Here is a 27,192-nt window from a genome sequence, read left to right as displayed (position 1 = left end):
AGTTAGATGTTAGTTTCAACCCTTTTTTGATGAAAGCCATATCTTAACTAGAAATATAAAAGTTACCAGCAGAGGTAATCAAAAGCAATATCTTGTTTAAAGTTAAATTCATCAGACAGTGAATAAGACCCCTGCCATTGACCTGTGAAAAAGAACAGTTTTTGAAGAATTGACTGAATATATCTTGTAAAACCAAATAATTAAAACTACCATTTGGAAGCAGGTGTTTGGCAGGGTAATGTTCCATTCTCTTTCTGCAGCTCTCCAAGATAAGTTTGGTTGTTCAACACACTCAGGTCCTGGATTGGTTGTGTTTCATAGCTATTCAGCTACTTAACTGGTTGAACACTGTCAAGTAGATTTTCACTCCGCAGATAGCTGGTCAACATGCCATGGTTGAATACCTAGAATTATAAGAATTATATATAAATTTACACAGATGATGATCAGTCAATCATACATTTTTGTCTAATAGATTGTTTTCATTAATGAATTGGTACCATTGGACAAGCAATTTCGATCTAATGCAGGTACGAGAACAATCAAAATGTTTTTTTGTCAAATGCTTTTAGATTCCATGGCATTTCTGAACAACCATGTTAAATATAAAAATAAACTGATTAAATACAAAAATATTCTGTTAATGACCTTTTCAATACCAATTTCCAGTATTTCCTTGACAAAAAAAGTGATCTCTCAGGACCAGATTTGCCAATCTTTTTTTGTGAGTAACTGACGAAAGGTTTACTCCAAGTGGCTTCCAAACTGCATCAGAAAAACTGAAATAAATTATATTCCACTAAATAACAAGTTGAATTAAATTATAACTGAATTTATAAAACATATAATAGTACCAACTAAATGTTAGCTGTGTGAAGATTAATCACCATCATGAATGCTTGTCACATTACTCTGGTACTCACTGGTACAGATCGACACTGCATCTATATGCTCTATTTGTTAAGTCTTGTTGCATTTTTGTGAGGATGTTGCACGAAACCAACTGAACTTCAACGAAGAATTATTTGAATATTTGCACATGCCTCAGGTAATTTTGATAACTAAATACTCATTGTTTTTTCACCCAGCTTGAAGACGATAAGATTCACGGGGCCAACACCACCAGTCTAATAGGTGCTAGATCTAAATTGTTAAAGCTGCCTCCACCCTTATCTAACAAACCCTAAAGAAGAAAAAATGTTTGGTGCTAAAGCCCCTATGAAGAAAACCTATGCAAATACTTGTATTGACATGAACAAATATTCCCAATTAAATGATACCTTTATGCCAAACAAGTTTGACCATGAGCTGCCCACTTGATATGTTGTTGATTCAATCTCTCATTGTCCAATTCAGCCACAACATTAAACGAAGTCAAAAACCTAAAAGGAAGAAAACAATTCATGATTTTCTAACAATACTATTATGCCAATATAGAAAATAAATCTTACAACGGACACATTGCTCAAGAGCATTGTCTAGAATTTCAAATTTGTTCTCATAATCTAGACTACGTGTTCCTCTTCGACAACACCCTGTGTGCTGTTCGTTCCTCATTGGATTTCTTAGTTTCTTTCGGGGAATACGAGAAAAAAAGAAAATTAAACGATTCCTCTGCGAAACAAACCATCATCACTTTCTTCAAAAATATGGATGCTTAACATAGGAAAACTTATTCTGAAAACACAGAAAACGAACATCACAGCGTTCGGGAATCGGGCCTTAAATGTCTATCGTACCTACTTTTATATTTAAAATAACTCAAAAACCATAAACAAAAAAACGAATTTCATCTACAAAAAGCATCTAAATCATTATAGTTTTCTAATTTTATTGATAATATTTTTTTAGTTAAAAGTCGGGATTCTTTTTTTCGTTAAATTTAGCATCTAATTTATCATATATAGTTTTCATCTATTCTTGTTTTATTGATAATATTTTTTTTTAGTTAAAAGTCGGGCTTATTGTTTTTTTATTTAAAATAACGTGATTCTTGTTAAATTTAGCCTAAATCATTAAATTTCTATCGTACCTACTTTTATATTTAAAATAACTCAAAAACCATTAAGTCTACATAAAAACTAATTTCATATTCGTGATTCTTGTTAAATTTTGCATCTAAATCACATATAGTTATCTAGTTTTATCGATAATAATTTTTTAACTAAAAGTCGGGCTTATTGTTTTTTCGGGCCTTAAATGTCTATCGTACCTACTTTTATATTTAAAATAACTCAAAAACCATAAATTCTACAAAAAAACGAATTTCATATTCGTGATTCTTGTTAAATTTAGCATCTAAATCATATATAGTTTTCTAATTTTATTGATAATATTTTTTTAGTTAAAAGTCGGGCTTATTGTTTGTTCGGGCCTTAAATTTCTATCGTACCTACTTTTATATTTAAAATAACTCAAAAACCATAAAGTCTACATAAAAACTAATTTCATATTCGTGATTCTTGTTAAATTTAGCATCTAAATCATGTATAATTATCTAGTTTTATTGATAATAATTTTTTAGTTAAAAGTCGGGCTTATTGTTTTTTCGGGCCTTAAATTTCTATCGTACCTACTTTTATTTTGGACATATATTCTACATAAAAACTAATTTCATATTCGTGACTCAAAAACCATGAAGTCTACATAAAAACAAATTGCAGGTTTACCAGGTATCATCAGCTCAATATCGTAAAATAGTGGTAAATAATGCAAGGCACTCATTTTGCTGAACAACTTGCTTTTTACACTTATTCTGCTGTGATGACACATCTTCGTCACTCTAGCTAACTTCCTAAGCAGCTCTTTGGAGAAGAAGAAAAAAAGTTAGATGTTAGTTTCAACCCTTTTTGATGAAAGCCATATCTTAACTAGGAATATAAAAGTTACCAGCAGAGGTAATCAAAAGCAATATCTTGTTTAAAGTTAAATTCATCAGACAGTGAATAAGACCCCTGCCATTGACCTGTGAAAAAGAACAGTTTTTCGAAGAATTGACTGAATATATCTTGTAAAAACAAATAATTAAAACTACCATTTGGAAGCAGGTGTTTGGCAGGGTAATGTTCCATTCTCTTTCTGCAGCTCTCCAAGATAAGTGTGGTTGTTCAACACACTCAGTTCCTGGATTGGTTGTGTTTCATAGCTATTCAGCTACTTAACTGGTTGAACACTGTCAAGTAGATTTTCACTCCGCAGATAGCTGGTCAACATGCCATGGTTGAATACCTAGAATTATAAGAATTATATATAAATTTACACAGATGATGATCAGTCAATCATACATTTTTGTCTAATAGATTGTTTTCATTAATGAATTGGTACCATTGGACAAGCAATTTCGATCTAATGCAGGTACGAGAACAATCAAAATGTTTTTTTGTCAAGTGCTTTTAGATTCCATGGCATTTCTGAACAACCATGTTAAATATAAGAATAAACTGATTAAATACAAAAATTTTCTGTTAATGACCTTTTCAATACCAATTTCCAGTATTTCCTTGACAAAAAAAGTGATCTCTCAGGACCAGATTTGCCAATCTTTTTTTGTGAGTAACTGACGAAAGGTTTACTCCAAGTGGCTTCCAAACTGCATCAGAAAAACTGAAATAAATTATATTCCACTAAATAACAAGTTGAATTAAATTATAACTGAATTTATAAAACATATAATAGTACCAACTAAATGTTAGCTGTGTGAAGATTAATCACCATCATGAATGCTTGTCACATTACTCTGGTACTCACTGGTACAGATCGACACTGCATCTATATGCTCTATTTGTTAAGTCTTGTTGCATTTTTGTGAGGATGTTGCACGAAACCAACTGAACTTCAACGAAGAATTATTTGAATATTTGCACATGCCTCAGGTAATTTTGATAACTAAATACTCATTGTTTTTTCACCCAGCTTGAAGACGATAAGATTCACGGGGCCAACACCACCAGTCTAATAGGTGCTAGATCTAAATTGTTAAAGCTGCCTCCACCCTTATCTAACAAACCCTAAAGAAGAAAAAATGTTTGGTGCTAAAGCCCCTATGAAGAAAACCTATGCAAATACTTGTATTGACATGAACAAATATTCCCAATTAAATGATACCTTTATGCCAAACGAGTTTGACCATGAGCTGCCCACTTGATATGTTGTTGATTCAATCTCTCATTGTCCAATTCAGCCACAACATTAAACGAAGTCAAAAACCTAAAAGGAAGAAAACAATTCATGATTTTCTAACAATACTATTATGCCAATATAGAAAATAAATCTTACAACGGACACATTGCTCAAGAGCATTGTCTAGAATTTCAAATTTGTTCTCATAATCTAGACTACGTGTTCCTCTTCGACAACACCCTGTGTGCTGTTCGTTCCTCATTGGATTTCTTAGTTTCTTTCGGGGAATACGAGAAAAAAATAAAATTAAACGATTCCTCTGCGAAACAAACCATCATCACTTTCTTCAAAAATATGGATGCTTAACATAGGAAAACTTATTCTGAAAACACAGAAAACGAACATCACAGCGTTCGGGAATCGGGCCTTAAATGTCTATCGTACCTACTTTTATATTTAAAATAACTCAAAAACCATAAATTCTACAAAAAAAGGAATTTCATATTCGTGATTCTTGTTAAATTTAGCATCTAAATCATATATAGTTTTCTAATTTTATTGATAATATTTTTTTAGTTAAAAGTCGGGCTTATTGTTTTTTTCGGGCCTTAAATTTCTATCGTACCTACTTTTATATTTAAAATAACTCAAAAACCATTAAGTCTACATAAAAACTAATTTCATATTCGTGATTCTTGTTAAATTTAGCATCTAAATCACATATAGTTATCTAGTTTTATCGTTAATAATTTTTTAACTAAAAGTCGGGCTTATTGTTTTTTCGGGCCTTAAATGTCTATCGTACCTACTTTTATATTTAAAATAACTCAAAAACCATAAATTCTACATAAAAACGAATTTCATATTCGTGATTCTTGTTAAATTTAGCATCTAAATCATATATAGTTTTCTAATTTTATTGATAATATTTTTTTAGTTAAAAGTCGGGCTTATTGTTTGTTCGGGCCTTAAATTTCTATCGTACCTACTTTTATATTTAAAATAACTCAAAAACCATAAAGTCTACATAAAAACTAATTTCATATTCGTGATTCTTGTTAAATTTAGCATCTAAATCATGTATAATTATCTAGTTTTATTGATAATAATTTTTTAGTTAAAAGTCGGGCTTATTGTTTTTTCGGGCCTTAAATTTCTATCGTACCTACTTTTATTTTGGACATAACTCAAAAACCATGAAGTCTACATAAAAACAAATTGCAGGTTTACCAGGTATCATCAGCTCAATATCGTAAAATAGTGGTAAATAATGCAAGGCACTCATTTTGCTGAACAACTTGCTTTTTACACTTATTCTGCTGTGATGACACATCTTCGTCACTCTAGCTAACTTCCTAAGCAGCTCTTTGGAGAAGAAGAAAAAAAAAAGTTAGATGTTAGTTTCAACCCTTTTTGATGAAAGCCATATCTTAACTAGGAATATAAAAGTTACCAGCAGAGGTAATCAAAAGCAATATCTTGTTTAAAGTTAAATTCATCAGACAGTGAATAAGACCCCTGCCATTGACCTGTGAAAAATTTACAAGTACTACATACAAGAACTTAAGTTTTTATCACCCAGTTTTTCTATGAAGAGTTTCTTTTGCACAAGACAGTGTACATTTGTTAACATCACACAGTTTCATTTGTTGCAAGATAAGTTTAATTTTTTTTACTGATATTATAACATTACATTTTGACAGAGTTATGCAATGTTAAACCTTAGTACAAGTTTTGCCACAGTTTAACAACTTTCTGCAATGTCACGGATAGGATTCAGTAGCTTTATGTGAAACATGTTTAACAGCGTTGTAAAACATCTAATTTCTTTAGTAAAACCGCCCGTTGGATCACAATTTGTGTAGCGAGTAATAAGCTGTTTTTTATTAACTCCATGTTCATTTTTATCGGACACGCAACCTGAACACAAGCGATGATTTGTTTTGGAGGCGATTAGTATTCATAAAATTACGTCAATTTAATATTAAGCGTCATTACTATTAACGTTCGTCATATTTAATTTGTAATACATTTCCAATAAGCTAAACACCTATAATTTTTAAAATACCGATTTATATGGTTCAACTATTAAACAGCGAAATGACGTAACTATATACTTATCATTAATCAATAATCACAGTCAACAATTAATTAAGTACCAATATCCCCCATCCCACTCGTTAGAAGTGCTATATATTTTCCATCGATTATTTGTATTATTTTTAGCAATATCATTTCCTTTCCCCTGGGCTGGTGTATTAAATAAACCCAATCAGAAAGATATATTTTGTGAATAATTTCCTTTCTTAATAATCTTTCCCTAATATCTTTCTTCGTTGAGCATTAATTTTAAATCCAGCATAGTATGCCCCACTTTCCAATATACAAATTACTAGTTCATTTAACAGCTTTGTCATTCTAGCCAGTTTGTACACAAAAAAAAAGAACATATCCAACTTGTAGACGAAAACTACATGGGCGTATGAAAATTCTCTGAATCACTACACCATCTTTTGCCGCGATGATCTACATTAATGAATATCGTTTGCAGGTAAACCAGCTACTGAGCTTATTTTTTTTTTAAATGAAATGAATTAAATGAAATGCAACTCACGATTCTGGTCTGAATTCCGCGATCAAGGAGGATTTCTAAGATTCCGTTGTTTTCTGTGGTCAAGGCTTTACATATTAGTATTGTATAGTCGCATGCTGAACTATACCTCAGTACCATTTTAACCCTGCGGCCAGTCCTCGTGAATTGTGTTTAATTCTGCTATATCTTCCCGTTCGCTTCAAGTCTTTTATATTCTAAAACAAACAAAGCTGAATTAAATGCTAAATAAAGAATCGAGAAATTGTCAAATATGTACCTGTATCCTTGGTTTGAATAACTTTCTGCACTCAGAAAAAACTGAGGTAAGGACTCCGGTGCAGACGTTTGAGACAGCGTTGCAACACATCCATTTCGTTGAGTAAAACTGAGACCAATCAGCCCCACAAACCCGTATCGCTCGAACCGGTTTCTTGTTCAGCGGGTTGTTCATTCTTGCCTACGGGACAGGTTGAAAGGGTTACTGCCCCATCACGTTTTTGTCGGGTTGTCAAATCGAGGTTTACAACCCGGTCGCACGCGATTATTATTTTATTTATATGTTACTCAAGCCACTAAACCATACTCAAAAAGAAGAGTATGCAGACATAAAATAGATTTTTTTTTTTTATTTTTTTTTTTAGAAGTAGTAAGTGTTAGTAACCTGTACCAACTAAATGCTTGGCCTGAAGCCAATGTAAGCAGGCCTACATTACCTGATTCGCTAATCCCAACCCGGTGCAAAAATGCAAACAAACCGTGAGTGAACCGTGGGGTACAGGTGCAGTGAATTTGCTTGCTAAGTGAGAGTTAAAACTATAAGCTGTAATGCGTAAGGAAAAATAACGGTAAGGAACAAAGGACAAGAGCAACACATTTGTAAAACACACGAGTAACATGGAATAAAGTAGAAAAATGCCTATTAGGCAATACTCAACCGTACTATTTTTTTCCCCCCATCGACCTAATGGGCGTGTCCGACGGAATAGGCGGCGATTTCCGTTGCTCCAACGACACTCCACGACGTCCGGTAGTCCTATTCAGCGACGACGGATCCCTCCTAAATACATAAAAAAAATATGGTTAGGCAAATAAACATGTAAAGAAATATACCTGAAACATCCATTGCGACAATCTCGTTGCTCCACCGGCGATCCTCGATGTCCAGCATCCTCTCAGATGGTGATGCGGGCCTCCTAAATACATTAAAACAAGATGAGATCATAGTGTAAAACTTATAACTTTGAATGAAATACCTGACGATTTTGTGTGACAATACCGGTGACTCCCACGGCGAACCACGCTGCCCAATGTTCCTCTTCGGCGACGATGGCGCCCTCGTAAACACATAAAAAACAAAATAAATTAATGGTGTAAGACGTAAAACTTTCAATGAAATACTTGACAATATTGGGCGACGATCCTTGTAGCTCCGACGGCGAACCTCGTTGTCTAGTGATGGAACCCTTCTAATTACAAAACAAAAACATGAATACACAATTAAACGAGTAAATGATGTACCTGAAACATCCACGGTACGATATCGATGCTCCAGCGTCCTCTTTGGTGGTGGTGAAGCCCTCTCGGATACATAAAAAAACAAAACACGTGATTTAACACTTAGACGTATTTTAAAAAAACCTCAATACCCGTGCCGACAATCTCGTCGCTACAGCGGCGATCCTCGATGCTCAGTATGCTCTTCGATGGTGGTGGAGCCCTCCTAAATACATACAAAAACAAAATAAAATGGTGTAAAACATACAACTTTCAATTAAATACTTGACAAGTTTGGGCGATAATCCTGGTGGATACGACGGCGAACCACGTTGTCGAGTGGTCATCTTCGGCAATGATGACACCCTCCTGAACACATAAAAAAAAACAAAATAAACTAACGGTGAATGAAATGATGGTTAAACTTTCAATGAAATACTTGATAACTTAACGTTCCGTCGGCGAGCGTCACTATCCAGTTGCCCTCTTCGATGGTGATCTGGACCATCCTAAATATATAAATAAAAACACGATTACTTAACGTGTATAACATATACCTGATACATCCATTGCGACCATCTTCTTACTCCAGCAACAATCCTCGATGTCCACCATCCTCTTCGATGGCGGTGAAGCCCTCCTAAATACATAAAAAAAATAAAATCATAGTTCACAACCTAAGACTTTCAAATAAATACTTCACAATTTTTGGCGACTGTTCCTGGTGGCTCCGACAGCGAACCTCGTTGTCCAGTAGCCCACCGCGGTGTTGATGTGGACCATCCTAAATACATAAAAAAAAAAACACGATTAAACACTTACAATTATTTAAGTTATACCTGGCAATTGTTGGCGACTTCGGCGGCGATCCCCTGACGTCGAGTAATCCTTCTCGGTAGTGTTGCCAGCCCTCCTATACACAGATTAATACAATGAACATGGTAAGGAACTTCAATTTTTGAAATACCTTGGAATTTTGGGCGGATATCCTGCCGTTGTCCAAAGGTCCTCTTCGGTAGAGATGTTGCCTTCCAGATCGGTATAAATAAATAAAAATAAATGGTTAGATACTGAATTTTTAAATAAATACCTCAAAATCCTTGGCTATATTAGAGTGGCTGCGACGGCGATCCTCATTGTCCAGTGTCCTCTTCGGCCCCAGAGATTACCCTCCTGATTGTACAAAAGAGAAAAAAAAAAACATTTTTCTTTTGAATATTTCATCAGCAATAAGTGTCATCTTAATTCTAACAGGATCAGATACACAAATTACAGTTACATTGGATAAAAATTTCCTGAAAATAAATTGGTTATTAATCGTTCGATAATGATCAGGAGGTTGTTTGGATTGGCAGTTCATGTGGAAATTGTGTGAAAAAGTTGAAATGTACGATTTTTAGTAAGCAAATGGTTTGCGAACAACGACTACGGTTCATAATTGCATAAAAAAGTGAAAGAAAGTGGCTGAGATAGTGTTGTGCAAAGGTAACATATTGAGGTGGACTACGCTTACGCCTTACTTAAAGTAGCCTTACTCTTAACTTAACTTTAGACCTACTAATCCTTAACTTAATCTACGTTTATCTATTTCATCTAGACTTATCGTACTACCCAACTAAACAAGTCCAGTGCAGAGGCTAACCCAGGTGCTGATGCAGTGCGTTATTGATGCGTAGTTGATGAATCTACAAATTGCGAAAGCTGGCTGCACGTGCGAAAGTTCTAAGAATAATTAGACGTGGATTTCAAGCAACAAATGTACACTAGTGCACCGCGTGCAGGTGAAAGAGCTACTGAGCTACTGAGCTTCTAGCTTCTTTTTTGCTTCATCCCCCCTCCCCTCGCCTTTTTTGTGTATGCCCGAGGTTCTTCATCTGTTTTAGGCACTTGGAAAGAAACAAGAAAAATGCAAAAAAAAAAAAAAAGAAAAGAAAATAAAAAAAACCAAGTAACCTAGGGTCAATCGATGGGGAATGGCTATAACCTCGGGCTCACCTGGAAATAAAAATTTGCCCTTCAACCTATCGACCTTCAGAATTAGGTCCCTCTACCCTACGCTCTACTTCCGGGAAAGCAATAATGTGACACGTGTCTGCGAGTATTTAAGGCGTCGTCTAGACGCTAGATATTCACATTCGTACGGAGTCTTGCTTCTACAAATATACCACAACTATATCACCATCGTCGATCGATTCGCTTATCAGGTAAGTTGAATTTATGCTAACTAGCTTCATTGTCTTCTTTAATTGTAGAAAGTTAGAGGATATCTCTACTTCAATTAAATTAGTTCTAAATCTATGTTAGTAAACTAATTCTTAATTAAATCAAACTGTTACCAATAGCATTCCATTTCTTTTAGGAACGACCCTTTCAATCCATGTGTGAGTAGGTGCTGGCGTGTTTACTCTGGCTGCCTTTCAAACTGATTCAAATGAGGTATTGAAATTTGTTAAGTACCACTAATTAATTAAAAAATTTATAGTACCATACTTTATGTTTGTTGCTACTCTTAGGTTTCATCACTGCTGGTATTCATCATATAGTCATGTCCTTTAATTCACATTACTAACCGGATACTTCTGAATGTAAATAGAAATTATTAAACATCGAAAATCTTATCAATAAAGTTTAAATATGTATGTGTAATTCTTGTACCTGCAAAACACTATTTTAACGTATGCCCTGCATATGTGAATCTACTTGATATTTCAACTGTTCGACTTTGAATAACTATTAAATTATTTAATGTTACACTAACCCAAAAAATAATTCTGATCACTAACAAATAAGCAAAGCAAAGTACAATTAAACAAAGTAAAAAGTACAATTATTTTCAATTAGGTGGGCTAATAAACATTCATAATTGATACACAATATGTCTTACCATAAATAGGTTGGAAAATAATTTTACTAACCTATCATTTCTTCCCATTACTATTACTATTGAATTATCCTCAGCACACATGAATCTAATGAAATACATAATATTTACCATACTGTAGTTTACAATGTAGGATTCTGATCAGTCTATCCTAAAACACAATACTTTGAGCAGCATTACTCAGACACCAGCCATATAAAGTGTCATTTCAATGAGTTAATCTAGATAAGTGATATGTTATGTAGAAATGTGTACAAATCATACAATTACCATAACTCCTTATTGTTTGAAATTGAAAGGCTGTTCAACTGTTAATTATCGAAGTTACAGTGTTAGTCTATGTGTATATATATGTCCATAGGAACCTATGGTTTACAAAGCTTCGACAAATGTAGATAAAAATTAGTACAATTATTTTCAATTCGTTGGGATAACATGAATTCATAGCTATATATAATATACTTTACCATAAACAGCCTAGAAAATGGTTTTTAACCTGTTAAAAAAAAAATAATTTATATTATAAATATTGTCACTCTTTCCCAACAATAATTCCAAAGTATTTACTTACCATTAGAATATTATTACAATTTCATATTATTACTATTATTATTTCACTTACCAATTGTTGAAATTGATGATAGTTTTCAATCAATGTGTTTGTAATTCTGGTCAGCCTGTAGTAAAACATGATACTCCTACCATAATAGAAGCCCTTCTCAGTGACATATTCTGCAAACGAACAGCATTATCTACTCCAATGCCAGCCATATAGAGTGTCATGTCAATTGAGTAATCTAGATATGTGATAGTTTATACAGAGATGTATACAAAACATACAATTACCATGACTCCTTTTGTTTGGAATTGAAAGGCTGTTCAACTGCTAGTTATCAAAGTCACAGTATTCGTGGCAAAGTTGTTATCCCAAAATTATCTACAGATAAAAACTAGACACAATGTCTGTGTCCCCGCAGAGGGATGTTTAATCGTCCAACCAGCCCGATGTCTTGACGTTAAAATTCCAATCCGTTCTGTTCCAGCTACATTCAGCGGCTAAAATGACAAAAATTAAAGCAATAAAAATGGAAAGGTATTGTCTAAAGGAATGGCTCTCATGACCTGCAACCACCATTCTTTACACATCCGTACAACTATCTAAAAACAAAAAAAAAACTGCTTGAAAATGACAGGGGGAAGTTTTAATAGAACACAAAAACAAAACGGTTACCTATATAGTTACGTTACCGTCATCTCTCACTCCTAAAATTGTCTCCGCCTCTAAATTTCGATCAAATCCTGTTGGAAGACTGGGCATCCATAATGACATGTAGAAACTATAGATTTACTGACAACATCTTGCTGTTCATAGCTTCTAGTTAAGAATTTGAAACAAACCTGTGCTTTAGTTCTTTTTTCTTCACAATTTTCTTCTCTTGGCTTAGCTTGTTTTCAGGATTCTCATTCAACCCCTATCCCTATCAGCAAATACCCAACTTCACCATCCTTCTCCTAATATGATATTTCAGATTCTGTTATAATCACAAGACGGTAAATTTATATTAACATATTCAATTTAGATAAATTTCCAAACTAACCTCAGATTTTCCCAACAATATATTCTTCAGTGTCCATGTCACTGAGTGGAGATGAAGCCTGATTTGACACTTTTTTCCTTCATTATTTCAGGCATGACAAAAATCACTTGGATTAGGAAGGCTACGGCGAAAGTTAACTCTTTTTCGTAATATCCTTCACGCAACCTGAAAGGTTTAAGTCAGATTAGATGTGCGTGACTAATTCCCGGATTCTAGGGGTCAACTGAAGACACTGGAACAAGCATCGGAAACACAGTAGAAAGTGTTTTCAATTAAGTTTCATCTTGCATACCAATATACCAACAGTTCAGAAACGTGGTAAAAGATAAAAATCTATGCTCACTTGCATAACGAAAAAAAAAAAAAAAAAATGAGAAATTATTGTTACGGATTTTTACAGCTCCAACATGAGCACTTTCTATGTTCCACATCGCATGGAATTTTGCAGACGCCTGTTGTTCAGTACACAAAAGGTCGTTGATGATTGGCCGTTCACTGGCAATGAGAAGAGAAGAAGCCCAATAGGCGGAATTGTTACAAACAACGGCCTATTGTAAAATTTTTACATGTAAGCCCCAAATCAACGTTTCGTGAATTGAATTTAAGCAATTAAATTAGTTCTGATTGGAATATAAGTAATAAATAAACAAAGAATAAGATGACCATATGGAATATGATGGACTGTAAGTTCTGACTGTTCAGTACTAAACCGCCAGTACGCTTCTGTTATGAAGTATACCAGTAGTAACGCCTGCAAATGCTACTCATGTTACTCCGAGATGGCGTTGGCAAATCAACGTTACCTATGTGAATTTTCATTGTTATTATTTGTAGTATTGTAGAAGGCTATAGCCTTCTCATTTTTTTAATTTTGTGCCAAATTTCAAATTTGGCTTAAAATACATGTTTTCGATGCAGAATGGAATGGAATATTTTTTAATTGGCGTTATAGTTTTTGAATTAAAGGGAAAAAAAACAGAAAGCCGGCCTTATATTGTCGGGCTTAAAATTTTGTCCTATTAAAAAATAATATAATTAAATCTAGATAATATATGATTCTGATTCAAAATTAACCAAGGAACGCGAAAATGGAAGTTGTTTTTATGTAGAGTCTATAGTTTTTGAGCTTATATGGTAAGGCTCGCATTAGTCGAGAAGACTATGCATTCACATATCCGTAAAAAAAGGAATATCAAACTCGTGGAAAGCAATGCAACGAAAATTGTATTTCGCATTACAGGTTGCATGTCTCTAACAACTTAAACTTTTCCACCATTAGATTCTTCACTTCTGAAACGGGGGACTGACTCAAGTTCTTGTTTATTTCATCTGTGATCGCATGTACTGCTTTTTCGTTATCTGATTCTGTTAATTTCATCTGGCTGACACCCACTTGGACGCTTAACTCGTCAATAAGAGCTTCCATCTTTTTCATGTTAGACGTTACACAGCTTACCAAGGTCGAAAATTGCTTTACCTGAATTATTAAGTTGGATTTAAGTTCTGACTTCCACGAACGGGAAATTTGTGGTACATACTCTGTTCAATGAATCGCCATTATCCGCTTCACCTTTTTTTTTCTTTTTTTTGCTTAATGCATTGTTATTTTTGATTATGGCATGAATAGTAGAAGTGACCAGCACACACAAACATAATGTCTGTAAATTGAAAGAAATCCATTATTTTTCATCTCTTACAATCAGTCAAGCAAATCTTTACCTCGACTGCATTGTAAACTCTCTCAAGTCGGACATAATTCCTCCAGAAACCCTCGCTGGCGACGGACAGCTGAGCAGAGTCAACAACGCGGTTGAGGGCATTATCAAGCTGTCGGATTTCATCGTTACCAATCGCGTGACATTGGCCCTTTGAGACTATATCCATCAAAATCAAAATCGGTTCTAGAGAACCGTTCTCAACGTAGGAATAAAGCCTTTTGGAGGTGGTGGACTTTGCACGGAGAACTACGGGCAAAGTTTAATCGTCAAACCAAATGTAGTGTATGACTTTAATTCCCTTTTTACCTGACTATGGCTCATCAACGACTCTGATTTCAACTCAGTTAACAAAATTCCAAGTTCTTGAAGCAGTTTAGGTAAAATACACTTATCCCTCGGGTGTTCTGCTATTTGATCATTGTTCAAGTTTTCCGTTCTACTTTTCGTTTCTTGAACTTCAATCTGGAAAAATCAACAGTTTGCTAGCAGCTTGTTTAGTAAAACTAACGACAAAGCATAAAATGTTCAACCTGCCAAATCGGCGAGAGCGCAACAGTGGCAATAAGGGCGTGAACAAGACGATTGCGTAGCCGAGCGAATTTCACTTCGTCGTTAAACGTTGTCTTCACGATATCATCGTGCGAATTTCTGTTAGGAATTGCAAACAAGAACAGCGATCAGAGTAAAATATTAAATTATTCAAACTTGGTTTGCTTTGTTCAATACTTGGACGGTGGCTCCCAGGAGACAAAAACACCGCAATCGCGATTATCGACGCAGGCTTGCCAGTCAGGTTGATCCTTGTCAGGATCGGCGAACATGCCTCCTGCCATCTGCACTAATTTAGTATGCGAGTTGCTCTCAAGGAGCAAATCAAGCAACATGCGCTCAGCGGTGACCGAAGCAAAGTGGGCCGAGCTGTCAAGCCGCTGGCAGAATTGAGTGAACTCGGGAATCTTCCCGAAAGAGCCAAATTTATAGGCCGAGATCAGGCATTCAGATGTCTGTTCAGTAAGAAACAACCAGGACATTCAAGAACTATTTTCTAAATAAATAATATGAGTGTCAATACTTCTCTGGCGTGTGTGGTGTAAAAACGTAATGTGCTAGACAAAAGTGGCGAAGCTGTATATGGTAATCCCATCGAAAGTAGAGGTCGACAGAGCAAATGGCCGAGGGAATCCAATTGGATGTATTTAATATCTAACGTCTCGTAACGCTGGAAAGCTGCTCGTCCGTGACCTTTAGAGGCATTGGTTACAAATAATCGACGCATAGAAATTTGCCACAACTATTATGTGTTTACCAGCTAGTGTGTAAACTCTCGTGACGAGCAACTTGAGGTGATAATTGGCCGGACTATTGGCAAGGGCCATTTCCAGCAACAACAGGCACTTTTCAAGAACATCGGGATCATTATTCCACGTATCTAACAAAAGGTGGGCCGCCAGTAAGGCATATCCATCATTTGGTCTACTCGTTTAAAAACAAATAAAGTAGCGTTGAAATTATGTAATTTAAAATAACCGAAAGAAATTACCTGATATCCGTCGTTAATAGGCCAACATTTAAAAATTTGGTTCGTAGATAGTGGTCCCATAATTCACGAGACAGTTGAGTTTTCTCCTCTTTACCTAATAGATCATGTTGCCCGAGAAAGCGATTGAGTTGAAGTTGCAGCAAATGCCGACAGATTTGCTTAACCTTAAAGAAAAACAATAGTTTGTATTATCCTTTTTGTTATTACGAACTATTACCGTTTTAGGTGACTGACGACTTGGGTCGTCCAAGCCGACAGATTGATTAACGCAATCGAGAAACTCAGTAACTTGGTCTGCTGGTAAGCTTCTAATGAATGGTTTGAGATCCTGGAAAGCGCATGGTTTGTCTCCCATAATTTCCACATACTCCTGCGCAAACTCCTTGAAGTTCCCTACAAACAAGTTATGATAAATTAATTTTGCAACATCCATGTTCAACCAAACTTTATCAAATGGATAGAAAGAAATACCAAAAACGGCGGAGGCATCGAAATTTCGCTGTTGAAGTTGCTGCCAAAAATACAGCATTGCCAGGTACGGACCCCTTAATTTATTAGCCGATTTCATTCTTTCTTGCTCCAGTAACGAGAACAAAAACGTTTTCGCCCGATCAACTACGGTCACGTCTTGAGATGAAATTTCAAACAAAGTTTCTGCATAATGGACGTAATAGCTCCATTGATCAGGATTTGAACGTAAAAGCTCTTCGGTATAATCCATCATCTGATCCCAACGTTTCATTTGTTTGAGATATTCGCCTTTTTTACTTTCGATTATGCTAGAAGCCAGCTTTTCTGATAGCGGCCCCTGTAGCACTTCTAAGGCTTCATGGTATTTTCTCTGGATAAGGACATTGGTTGGTTATACACATCCAGGCAATAAAAGACTGCAACTTGGAAATACCTGTCTCTCCAGGACCATCAAGTACAACTGTACCTCAGCTTCAGCTTCTATTTTTTTTTCTTCTACGAACTTTTTAATCATTCGTTCTGCAAGTGGCAAGGTAATCGTAAGGCATACGGTATCGTCACTAACGTAGGCCTAGGAAGGAATAAAATATCCATCATGAACGTTCTAAGACAAACAGCAAAAGACATTTACTTGCATAAGGATACTCATAACAGCCCAGAAATAATAGGGGTTTTTGGGTTTAACTTTGAAGAGGGCCATGGCTGTTTGTTGTTGTTTTCGATAGTCTCCAATACGGACATAACCCATGAAAAGGTGGGACAAAAACTCTTCATTTAATGGATCTTTTTTCACAGCAGCTTCATATATCTGGCATGTTAGTTCAGCTGAAATACAAAGTAACAAAATTCCTTACAATTTGTGTAAATAAAAAGGTTTGTATTTGTCTGTTACGTCTGTGTGTTTCCCGATAACAAATAGCCATGGCTTGGAGAGTAGCATCTTCACAAGGCTCCTCCAATTGTACATCTTTCAATATAATCTGAGCTTCTTCTGATTTCCCCAGGCGTACCATTGCAAGTGCTTTTAATACCTAGGTTTTTTACAAGTTGACATTTTCAGTTAATTAAATGTGAAGTTTAGCAAGAATACTTTGGCACACTGGAGGTTTGGTTGCTTCTTCAAAACCTTTTCAGCTTCTTGTAGGGCTTTTTTATTGTTTCCATTATCCAGCCAATCTATTTTGGTTACGAAAATTAAACAAGTAGAGCGACAGTTTAATCTAGACAATTACGGGTCAAACACGATTTTTCGAAGTATTTAAGTATCTGAGGAGAGTGTAACATAATTTAGGAATTCCTTGCTTTGAGATCAATTACCGTAAATGGGCCGCAAACGTCTCTCGTTGACAGAGTTATCCACCGGTTTCGTCTTTGGAGCCATCTTCGACACCATGATGTGTGTGCCTGTGTGTGTGTGTGTGTGTGTGTGTGTATGTATGTGTGGTGGTGCCGTGGTGAATGGGGTCTTGTGTAAAGGGCGCGGAATAGGTTCCGCGTAACTTGTTAAGAAACGCGCTAGATTCGATTTTGTTATTTTGCCTTTCGTTTTTCGTTCCGTTTTATGTCAGTTGCGAGACATTTTTAATTCTTAGCACGCAAGAGATCAAAAGATATGTTACAGAAGGAACAATCCTGAACAACGAGAAGTTTTAGTAGGTCTAGGAGAAATAATTTGGAACTTCGTTGTCAACATCTTCAGAATTCCGCACACATGTGGTGACCATGGACGACAGGCCACTAACCTTGCATAAGCATATCTCATCTCATGTTATGTGTGATTTTTTTAACGTGGGGGGAATCTGGAAAAACCCCCTCCAGCCTTTGTTTGCTGAAGGGACTATGACAAATAGAAATAAGACTACTTTATGTTAAAAGGTGAAAGAGTACTGTTCCACTTGCTGGATAAAGACTGAAAGATAAATGAATAGGACAAATATGTCGCTGCTGAACCTTTTTCTCATTCACCTGAAGATCGCGTCTTCGCTTATGGCCATTTTCCGTACACGACCAAACAAAGGATAACCATATTGATCGGTTGATTCAAGTCCATCCGTGTCTCTAGTACCGAAAAATGGACGAATACAATAACTGCATGTAGTTGTTTGCGGTCCCACGAGCAAACTTGAGATCGAAATTTGATTTATTTTTTTGCCTTTCTGTTGATTTTGTCATTTCTTCTCCTTAGCAATATATTTCGTATGAGCTTTTCAGGACCATTAATACGTTTTAAACCACGCAGGCGCGATCCGTATATCAGAAAGCTATCCTAATGGGAAATAAAAATTAATAATAATAACAATAAGGGAAAGAAGAAGACGAACGACTATTGATATTTTCGATATAAAATGTTTTGCGAGTGAGCAAGGATCTGGCGCATGTGACGTGGCAATCTCTCGTGAATGGAAAAACGCCCGGAAGGAGGTGGCTAGGAAAAGCCAGAATGCAGAACTCAAGGGCCATAAAGACGAGCGAGACTGTATGGATTTTGCTCTTCATCTTCTATGTGAGTATCGATCGATTGCAAAAGAGGTTTCAAGTCATGCGTCCGTACTTCATAGTATTGTGGTAGTAACGTGGTACATAACTGTGTGTGTGTCTGTCAGTTGCATGCAGGATTGACGATTGGGTCTCGCTTTATACCTATCCCCTTTCTATTGTCACCGTTGTCGTCACGAAAGCAACGGCGATCGATGTCAGGCCGACGAATAAACAGAATACTCTACCGAATGGGCTTATATACGAATATTGCATTTATATACAGTTGGTTGGGTTTGCGTTCTTTGCCATCTACATGACGAATGACTTCTTGCAAAAGCCAAACAGTAAACTGAGTTTTCCAGTGCCTTTCGAATTTAAGAATTTACGTTCTAAGGATTTTGTGTTTTCTTTTTCCCTTTTTAAGGCTTTCTGTTTGTTGGTTAGGTTTCATTTGATCTATTTTGCGTTAGCATAAATACTGAGAAAAGCACACTGGATGAAAGCGAAACGGTTAGCAGACAAACCATGATGACGTCGTCTTCTCAACAGTTTGATGGAGGTTCTCTTTTTTTTGCTTTCGCTTTCTAGCAGTAACAAAATCAATACATCATCATTTATCTAAATTCCATGACTCAACGAGCCAATTTTGTTAATCTAAACACACTAAAAAATGATATGAAATTTTGAAATTTTGATAACCAGAAAATCTGCATGATTCATTGGTTTCATCCGGTACTGTAAGGCTCGAATGAAAGAATCATAAACAAGGAAGCACCAATATAATTTTTATATGTATGAAACTCGAACAAGAAAAGGGGAAACAAAGTGACAAGAGAGAATCTTAGTAGTGTTCTTACCTGAAAGATGATTCTTGAATAGAAGCAGACGATGTTTACAGTCGATTTAGGAAGACATGATGTGGGTTAGTCTGTGTTTTTTTTTGTTTTATTTTTTCTGTATTATTATATTTGTTTAATACCACACACACAGAGCAGGAGAATGGATGAAGTGGCGAAAAATAAAACAACAATAAAATGAAAGAAGAACAAATATAACTCGGGGACTGAAATCCACAATATGTGGCAGCAGTAGCAGCGTAGGAAGTCGATTGGGATTTGAGTTTTGGAAAAAAAAAGTTACCTATTTTAGGGACGACTTTTATTTGTTTACAAAGTGAATGATTAACCGTTTATAATAGGTAGTATGCACTAAATAATTGTCTACTAATGAAAACAAAGGGAAAAAGTTTTTAGCCTAAAATGTTGGTGTCATCAACTTGTAGCAGCTTTTACTCGGTAAATATTTTTTTTTTTGGTTTCAAACGTAACAAACCCCTTCCTTCCAGTGTGGGGAAATGCATAGATACATTGTCATCATATTTATATAAGTACCGAGCTGAATCAACATCTGACTGGTTCACATGCATGTGTCAACATTATATACTTACAGAAAAAGGGAAGAAAAAGAAAGTAAAAACCATTGAAATCGAGGCTACTGCGTGACGAAAAATGTCCATAAAATACAGGTTTAGCAGCTTTGAGGGGACATGAAGTAATAACTAATGTTTTCATTTGGTTTAAAATTTTCTCAATTGTGTGTGTGTGTGTGAGGGAGACTGGAGAACAAGGAGGCCGACAGATTGTGAGAGACAAAGGAAGAATAAAAAGTACGAACAAAAACACCAGTCGACTGAACTAATTGAAATGGACTAGGTAACTGAAATGAAACCAAAGCAACAGAAGACAGTTTTTAAGTAATCCATTGAGTTGGCGCTGTAAAACGAATACTTATTTATCTTGTAGTGACGGAAAATGGAAACCAATAACACACAGAAGATTCGAAATGATAAAATATCGAAGATGAACGAACGCAACATGAAGAGTGACTTCAGGGTTAGGCCCTTTTCGATTTTTTGCTTAAGAAGGAAAAAGCCGTTTGTTTTTCTGGCTACTTTACAACAGATTTTGAAGTTATTGAAGGAAACGAAGAAGACGTAGTTCGTGCCTTTTCTTTGTTGCCTCGGCGTTGTCTGATTCAGGCTGGCGGACATGAAAAGCCTTTTGAGGCTTTTGATTGGACAGGTGGTGGGTTTTTTGTTTCGTTTTTTTTTATTCTTACAATCCAAAGTATCCGCCAATGGTGGAGGCCAGGATGATGCCCAATATGGCCAAACATATCATGATCATAATCTTCTTCTGCAAATATCCGCAACACGCGTAACAACAGAGCAAAACACACACGGACAGGTGTCGAGTATGTTTTACCACAAAGGCAATAGAAAAAGAAAAAGAACAACGGAAAAAAGAGACAGAGACAGAGAGAAGATTGGTTAGCTCGTTTAAAGAAAATAAACATTTGCTGGTATCTACTGATAATACTGGAAGCAAAACAAGAAGAAATGCTAAAATTGTTTTCTTTTGAACTCCAGTCACGACAAACGAAACAAGGAAAGAATACGAACGACTAAAAAGGAGAAAATTAAGAAAAAAGGCAGTTTCCCGAGATATTAGTAGCGTCTGCGTCTTTTTATTAAAGGAAAATGAAAAGAGAAAAAATTGTCTTTTCAACTATAGGTTTAGTTGTTATCGTCAGTCAATTTGTCGCTGTTTTATACTTTAATGTACAGCAAGAAATGTACACAGGCAAAGGTTAAGATAGGAAGGAAAATAACAGCCAATATCAATAGAGTGAAAGAAATTCATTTTCTGCTTCCTACTATAAGCCCCTTCTTCTTCTACAAAACACACACACACACAATACATGCGCTCGGAAATAACTCGCAGGACACACTCATGAAAGAATTTTTGGATCGAAAATGAAATAAAAAAAAGATATTCCAGTACATTACAACCTAAAATAAAATAGCGATGAAAACTGTGTGCATACACAATGCAATTCAACTATAGCGAGCGAGAAATAAAATAAAAAAACAAAAGATTGAACGAATTGATTTCGCGGAAAATAACAAAAAAATAATAAGAATTCAGAAGGGAGGGGTGCTTTTATTTCTCGTCGCGTCATAAGTCTTGTTATCCGGTTTTGTAAATGTGTGTTTAATGCTATTAAGTAATCTTTTTTTTTTCATTGAAAAAGGAGGCAGACAGCGGAGGTTCCCCATCAACAGATTCCAGCAGGCCGTTGCATCACACAACTTGTTTGGTTTTTCAACCTCAAACATTTTTGTTTTGCTAATATTTAACACATTTCTTTGTTTGTTGTTTTCACTGGAAAACGCAACGTGGTCTTGTGTGTGGGGGATTATATACAAGAAATTTCTAACTAGGAACGGTAACTCCAATGATGATTGCCAAGACGATGACCAGAGTGACGCTGACGCAGATGATAATAAATATCTTTTTCTACACGGGAGAAAAATAAATAAATAAACAAAAAAAAAAAGTCCGAAAAAAAAAAAATAAAATAAAAAAAACCAACAGCAAAAATAAAATGAATAATAATATTTTAAATGATAGTAATGTAATAAAGCATTCTGCAAATTTCGGCATAGCCCATCTAGTGGCTGCTGTAAAAACTTTTAATCTATTTTGTTGTCGTGACTCGTTAAATATGAAATCTACAGAAATTTCTGAGACATGCCAACTAGTAACGTGAAAAGTGGCAAAAGTGAAAGAAACTACGTAAAGTACCTTCTAAATAAAGATGAAAAATCGATAAGAAAAAATGGGAAAATGGATGACAACTTACCCGTCGAGCTTTGCTTTGATACTTCAACGCCTTCTTCGTGTCTTGAGTGGCCGTCTGCACGTAGTCGACGGCGTGTTCCACATTGTACTCGATCCGATCAATCATTTCTCCCTATACGTTTACAAACGCAACGACACATCGAGACAAACGACGTTAAATCGCAACGTTTCATACACGTACGTAAAAAGTTCGCTAGTAGGCTGGCCAAAACAAAAAACAAAATCAACAACAATTCAGGGCACGTAGCCGTCGTTTGCGAATTGTTGTTGTTCTTGTAAGGACGGTAATCGTACCTGGTTCTCGACGAGCATGGCCATGTCCATAAACATGTCGTGCAGCTCGCGGATCGAGTTCTCCAGCTTCATAATGTCGGCGTGGCGAGCTTCAATGTCGGCCAGCGTCTGCCTGGCTTGCTGCGTCTCCATGATGATCTAACAATAAAAACAATTGTTAAAACTGCTTTCCTACTTTCACAACAGACGTCAATCAATTCTTACGCCTTGAGTAAAAACGGCAGGATTTCCCTGCTCCAACATCTCCTCAAGCTCTTCGTTGGTAGTCGTACGCCCAGCTGTGGAAGGAATTACAAAAAAAAAGTGTCAGCGCAGCTCAACTGGCCAATTGTTTTATAGCGTTTTCGTACTGATTTCCAGCTGGCGTTGGATGCGTCCTTTGCATCGTTCGCGGTAGTCCGTCTGGGTGCGGTTGTATTCGGTCATGACCTCGACGAATTTGCGAGACAGCGTCGAATGCTGCGTCTTGCGTATCCGCAGGTCCGCCGAAGATTTGTTCGTCTGCTCTTCATGCTCGATGTTCTGTTCAATGACTGTTTTCAATAAAACCAATAATATATCATTTCAATATTCTTCACCATTTTTCTCAATTTAATTTGATTTTACCTTTCAGCTTCGATCGAACCTTATTGGCCGTTTTCTTGATATCGGCCATCAAATCCTCGAGCTCTTGTTTTACCTCTGCACATGAAAACATTGAATTAGTAATAAGCTACATGAGGGAATAGGATCATCTCACTTTCGTCCGTTTGCGGGGCCGATAAGATGGCACTGTGCTTCTTTTTGACCTCTTCGACATTGGCCTGTATCTTGTCTATATTCTCCCGTATCTCGTTCACCTGTCACAAATGTGCATGACAATCACATCTCAGCCAATAATGACCACTAAAAATTCATCAGCCCACATTAAAACGTGACTGTCTTTTAGGTTTTTTTAAATCGGCGCTCTCGCTTCTAACACCCATCCATTCCTGTTCCTTTTTCTAGCCCCCTAATCCCAGTGATAATACAAAAAGAAGAAAAAAGGGAGGAAAACGAGCTACCAATATCGATTATCGATTACATCATCATCATCGTTCTTCTTCCCCTTTCAGTACTGCACCCCCACGGAAAACTAGAGCTGGCCAGCTGAGGAAAGTTTTAAAAAGACGATTGAAAACCAAAAGAAGATGGAAGGAGTGAATGCGGACCTAAGCAACTGGCTTTCGTTTATTTATTTATTTTTTCCACCATTCGGTTTCCATTTTTTTATGACTTTTTCGTGACTTCAGGTCCTGCTGGCAAAGAGAAAGGGAGTTGGCGGTGCCTCGTCTCGACCCTCTTTCTTTGCCGCCATCGATCGATGTGCATGTATGTGACTTTGGGTTCCACACAAAACCCACCCCACCCGCCTGTCTACGCGGCGCACGCATTACTACACACACATTCAGAATGAGAAGGCGAATAGCGCATTTTGGGAGGTGGTGGGCGGGATAGTAGGTCTTTTGTATGTCTGAGTATTGTACGTCGGCACGGTAATGATGGTCCCATATAAACGCGGGTGGAGGATAGCCAAAAGGATGGAGATGAAGTTGGGCAACAAGAGAGTCCAAAACAAAATCTGAGACTTTAGGGCGTTTCAGTAAGTCTGAATGAAAAGGTCAAATTTGATCGAATGCTTTACTTCCCCTATTTAACTCTGTTTAATCCTTCTCGTCTTTTCGAATCTTTTGTTCCTTTTGAGATTCCACACTCGGCATTGTAAGGCTAAATGAGGTGAGGGGTGTTATTTGAAATTCGGCCAGATTCCAAATTGTCCGCAGACTTCGGGAAGGTTACGAGTTGGCACACGAGGAGCTGGTGCGTGAGTATGTGTAAGAGGCCGTCACAATTCAGACAAACAAAAAGAAAACGAAAACCACCCGTGAAAGAAAGTTTTTAAAAAATTTCTTCTTTCAAAGAGATCTAAAATTGAAAGAGGACGCAAAAGATGAAGGTTTGATAGAGTGACGTTGCATAAGCTTGACGAGGTGGTTGAGGGGATTTCATGCCTTGTGGATGCTGACGCATAGAAAGATTAAGTGTAAGAAAGAGGAAAAAAAAAGGAGCGCGGAGCTGATCACTGGGCTACGTACGTAGTAACGCGATAGGGTGCCCACTCATGCATGTCGACTTTCCCAACACCCACCCTTTTTGCGGCCGATATCCATTGGCTGAAACAGCAAAATTGGCATGACAGAACGGACTTTTTCAGACTGTGGGCATAAAAACGAATTCCACCTCCCGCAAAAGTCCTACGACCTTCTCGTGCCCTCGTTTGCTTTGAAAGCGTTTGCACCAAAATCAGACAGCCTAGTCCCTTCCTTCGTGACGAGCAAAAGCTTCACGTCAGATCGATCTTCTTCTTCCGATCAATTACCAAACGCCTATGCTACCAATACTACCCCTACAGTAAACTGTTCATCGTCACAACCTTGCAAACTACAGATTCTTTAAGCGTTGGTTCCCTTCTTCCTTTTCGGCTTTTTTTGTTGATAAGAAGTGTATTGCGCAGCCGTAGATGGGAGGAAGCCTCACTGACGAAAAGTTTGTTTGGAATAATACAGGCAAACTAAGACACAAACGGGAAAAAAAAAGCTTTTCCTACAGTTTTCGTGACAGACTGGGGCCATAATGCATGGACTGATGCAATTCCATCTGCGATTCATCAACGACCAACAAGGGACGACTCCACCGCGCCTATGTCATTATGCTACTATTGGCCGACTTTCTCCGTCGCTATCAAAAGACACGACTACTAATATGAATGAGAGCTATCGTAAACACAATTATGGCTAATGAATTCCACCCTTCCTATTCGTCTCTCTTTCTCGTTTACCGGGATACCATCATCCAAAGTTATTCGTGTTCAGACATTATGAAAATGGTCAGGTGCATATTTAGTGCTGACTCAACTGTTGGCCTTGCTATGTTAATAGCCTGTTCATTACAAAACTATATAGAATGAGACATTATGTAGCTCCAGGAAATGCTTTCGCTAGAAATGTGAAAGGAAATTGTGGTTTACCTCAGCAAAGAAGGCCTCCATATATCCATCCTGGGCCTCCACGGTGACCGCCACATCATCTGGCCCTGTGTCGTCATCCTCACTCTGAGCCTGGATCAGCAAAAATGGGAAAAGATACAATAAAGTGGCTGTTTACAGGGAAATCATGAAAGATGAATCAACAATGTATGTAAGCTTACAGCTTTGAGGGCTGCTAATCTATCCTTGGTCATTTTGAGGTTGGCCTACAATCCCAACGGCAATTTCAAAGAGAGAATTGCACCAAAAAGCACTAAATTGTTAGTGGTACACGGCGTCGGCTACACACACGCACTGGCACACTCTCTGTGGCAGACACATACACCGAAAATCAATACTCCCTTCGGATGGCAGCGAAGACAGACAAACTGGGTACACACACAACTTGTGAGTTGATGAAATTAAAAAACGCTCCACGCTTCTTCTTGACTCTTTCGACACACCTATATGCACGACGATGACAAATTATTGCTAGGTGAAACGTCTGCTATCGTTCGATTAAATAACCAACTAACCCGATAAAACACTGTCTCTACTGGTGTGTGCCGAATCGCGGGAGAAACCGACACGGCCAGTACCTATCGGGCAGTGGGCGGCACTCGTAGTCAGCTTTTCCTTCCCTTCTGTCAAAACCTCCAATATGGCCGCAACAGTTACGGCGTTGCCAACTTTACTAAATGTTTCAAATGTAGACAAGAAAAAAAAAATTAATAAATAATTCCATTCCCATCATTCTCGACTCCTAGGCTCTCGACTTGTTTCTAAACAAGGTTTTAAAAATAAATAGTTTATGTTTATCTGTGGTTGCCAGAGATGTAGGAACAAGGGCTCTATTACTCTGCTGATGAAGCCACCATCTCAGAGCTGCATGTATTATGCAAGAAAATACTGAGCTGAAATTCAAGCGGGCCGAACCTGACGAACTCGCTAGACGTGAACGACTTAAGCATTTTAATCGACTGCAAAGGCACCAACCTGGAAAAAGATTTTGTTATAGTGTAGTTGCTTGTAAGGTGACATTAAACAGTTTGATGTGATGCAATTACAAAAAGGAAAACGGTGATGATAAAACAAAAATGTACGATATTCGTGACAGCTAGCCAGACTGCAAGGACGGAAACGCCTTTAATTCTTTTCCGCACCTTTGGACTGTGTGTCTTTGCATAAAAATCTTCATATTGGCTTTCCACGTTTTCTTTAGACGTGGAGACGTTAATCGATATAACTGCATTATCTCC

At 36.9% G+C, this 27,192-nt stretch overlaps 2 protein-coding genes and 4 long non-coding RNA genes across 7 annotated transcripts; 1 reads left to right on the top strand and 5 right to left on the bottom strand.

The window, feature by feature from the left end:
• Nucleotides 1-3,693: 3,693 nt before the first annotated feature.
• On the bottom strand, nucleotides 3,694-4,400 carry LOC130701706 (uncharacterized). Its single transcript, XR_009004188.1, has 4 exons — nucleotides 4,276-4,400; nucleotides 4,105-4,206; nucleotides 3,894-4,007; nucleotides 3,694-3,832 (listed from the first exon to the last, which is right to left on the bottom strand). It is a non-coding gene; the product is annotated as an uncharacterized LOC130701706 (long non-coding RNA).
• Nucleotides 4,401-6,742: 2,342 nt separating this feature from the next.
• On the bottom strand, nucleotides 6,743-8,147 carry LOC130701703 (uncharacterized). The gene is made up of 4 exons (XR_009004184.2): nucleotides 7,966-8,147; nucleotides 7,653-7,905; nucleotides 6,990-7,169; nucleotides 6,743-6,927 (listed from the first exon to the last, which is right to left on the bottom strand). It is a non-coding gene; the product is annotated as an uncharacterized LOC130701703 (long non-coding RNA).
• Nucleotides 8,148-9,296: 1,149 nt separating this feature from the next.
• LOC130701708 (uncharacterized) lies at nucleotides 9,297-11,001 on the bottom strand. Its single transcript, XR_009004191.2, has 4 exons — nucleotides 10,862-11,001; nucleotides 10,697-10,785; nucleotides 10,543-10,628; nucleotides 9,297-9,379 (listed from the first exon to the last, which is right to left on the bottom strand). It is a non-coding gene; the product is annotated as an uncharacterized LOC130701708 (long non-coding RNA).
• On the top strand, nucleotides 10,349-11,007 carry LOC130701707 (uncharacterized). The gene is made up of 3 exons (XR_009004190.1): nucleotides 10,349-10,410; nucleotides 10,566-10,642; nucleotides 10,720-11,007. It is a non-coding gene; the product is annotated as an uncharacterized LOC130701707 (long non-coding RNA).
• A 2,882-nt stretch (nucleotides 11,008-13,889) lies between these two features.
• Nucleotides 13,890-17,853, bottom strand: LOC130701674 (N-alpha-acetyltransferase 25, NatB auxiliary subunit-like). Its single transcript, XM_057523611.2, is given in 17 exon segments — nucleotides 13,890-14,162; nucleotides 14,224-14,343; nucleotides 14,405-14,620; nucleotides 14,623-14,649; nucleotides 14,710-14,865; nucleotides 14,934-15,051; nucleotides 15,130-15,407; nucleotides 15,476-15,645; nucleotides 15,710-15,876; nucleotides 15,944-16,107; nucleotides 16,161-16,336; nucleotides 16,415-16,784; nucleotides 16,848-16,985; nucleotides 17,046-17,239; nucleotides 17,307-17,445; nucleotides 17,505-17,590; nucleotides 17,732-17,853. Coding segments are annotated over 17 exon segments (2,838 nt in total). The 5' UTR covers nucleotides 17,808-17,853; the 3' UTR covers nucleotides 13,890-13,919.
• Nucleotides 17,854-20,665: 2,812 nt separating this feature from the next.
• Nucleotides 20,666-26,570, bottom strand: LOC130701678 (syntaxin-1A-like). 2 transcript variants are annotated; one of them, XM_059494228.1, is made up of 9 exons: nucleotides 26,116-26,570; nucleotides 25,937-26,026; nucleotides 23,630-23,729; nucleotides 23,497-23,571; nucleotides 23,241-23,423; nucleotides 23,095-23,168; nucleotides 22,891-23,028; nucleotides 22,598-22,708; nucleotides 20,666-21,087 (listed from the first exon to the last, which is right to left on the bottom strand). In XM_059494228.1, the coding sequence occupies exons 1-9, from the start codon at nucleotides 26,146-26,148 to the stop codon at nucleotides 21,007-21,009; spliced, it is 885 nt and encodes a 294-aa protein (XP_059350211.1). In that variant the 5' UTR covers nucleotides 26,149-26,570; the 3' UTR covers nucleotides 20,666-21,006. The 2 variants fall into 2 exon arrangements, with proteins under 2 accessions (XP_059350211.1, XP_057379598.1); XM_057523615.2 differs by lacking the exon at nucleotides 20,666-21,087 and adding an exon at nucleotides 21,246-22,251 and having other exon boundaries at nucleotides 26,116-26,568.
• Nucleotides 26,571-27,192: the final 622 nt, after the last annotated feature.

The sequence above is a fragment of the Daphnia carinata genome, chromosome 2 (assembly GCF_022539665.2).
Source record: "Daphnia carinata strain CSIRO-1 chromosome 2, CSIRO_AGI_Dcar_HiC_V3, whole genome shotgun sequence".
NCBI classification, from domain to species: domain Eukaryota; kingdom Metazoa; phylum Arthropoda; class Branchiopoda; order Diplostraca; family Daphniidae; genus Daphnia; species Daphnia carinata.
The sequence above is the reverse complement of the archived record's forward strand: the minus strand, read 5'-3'. Positions and strand labels throughout refer to the sequence as shown.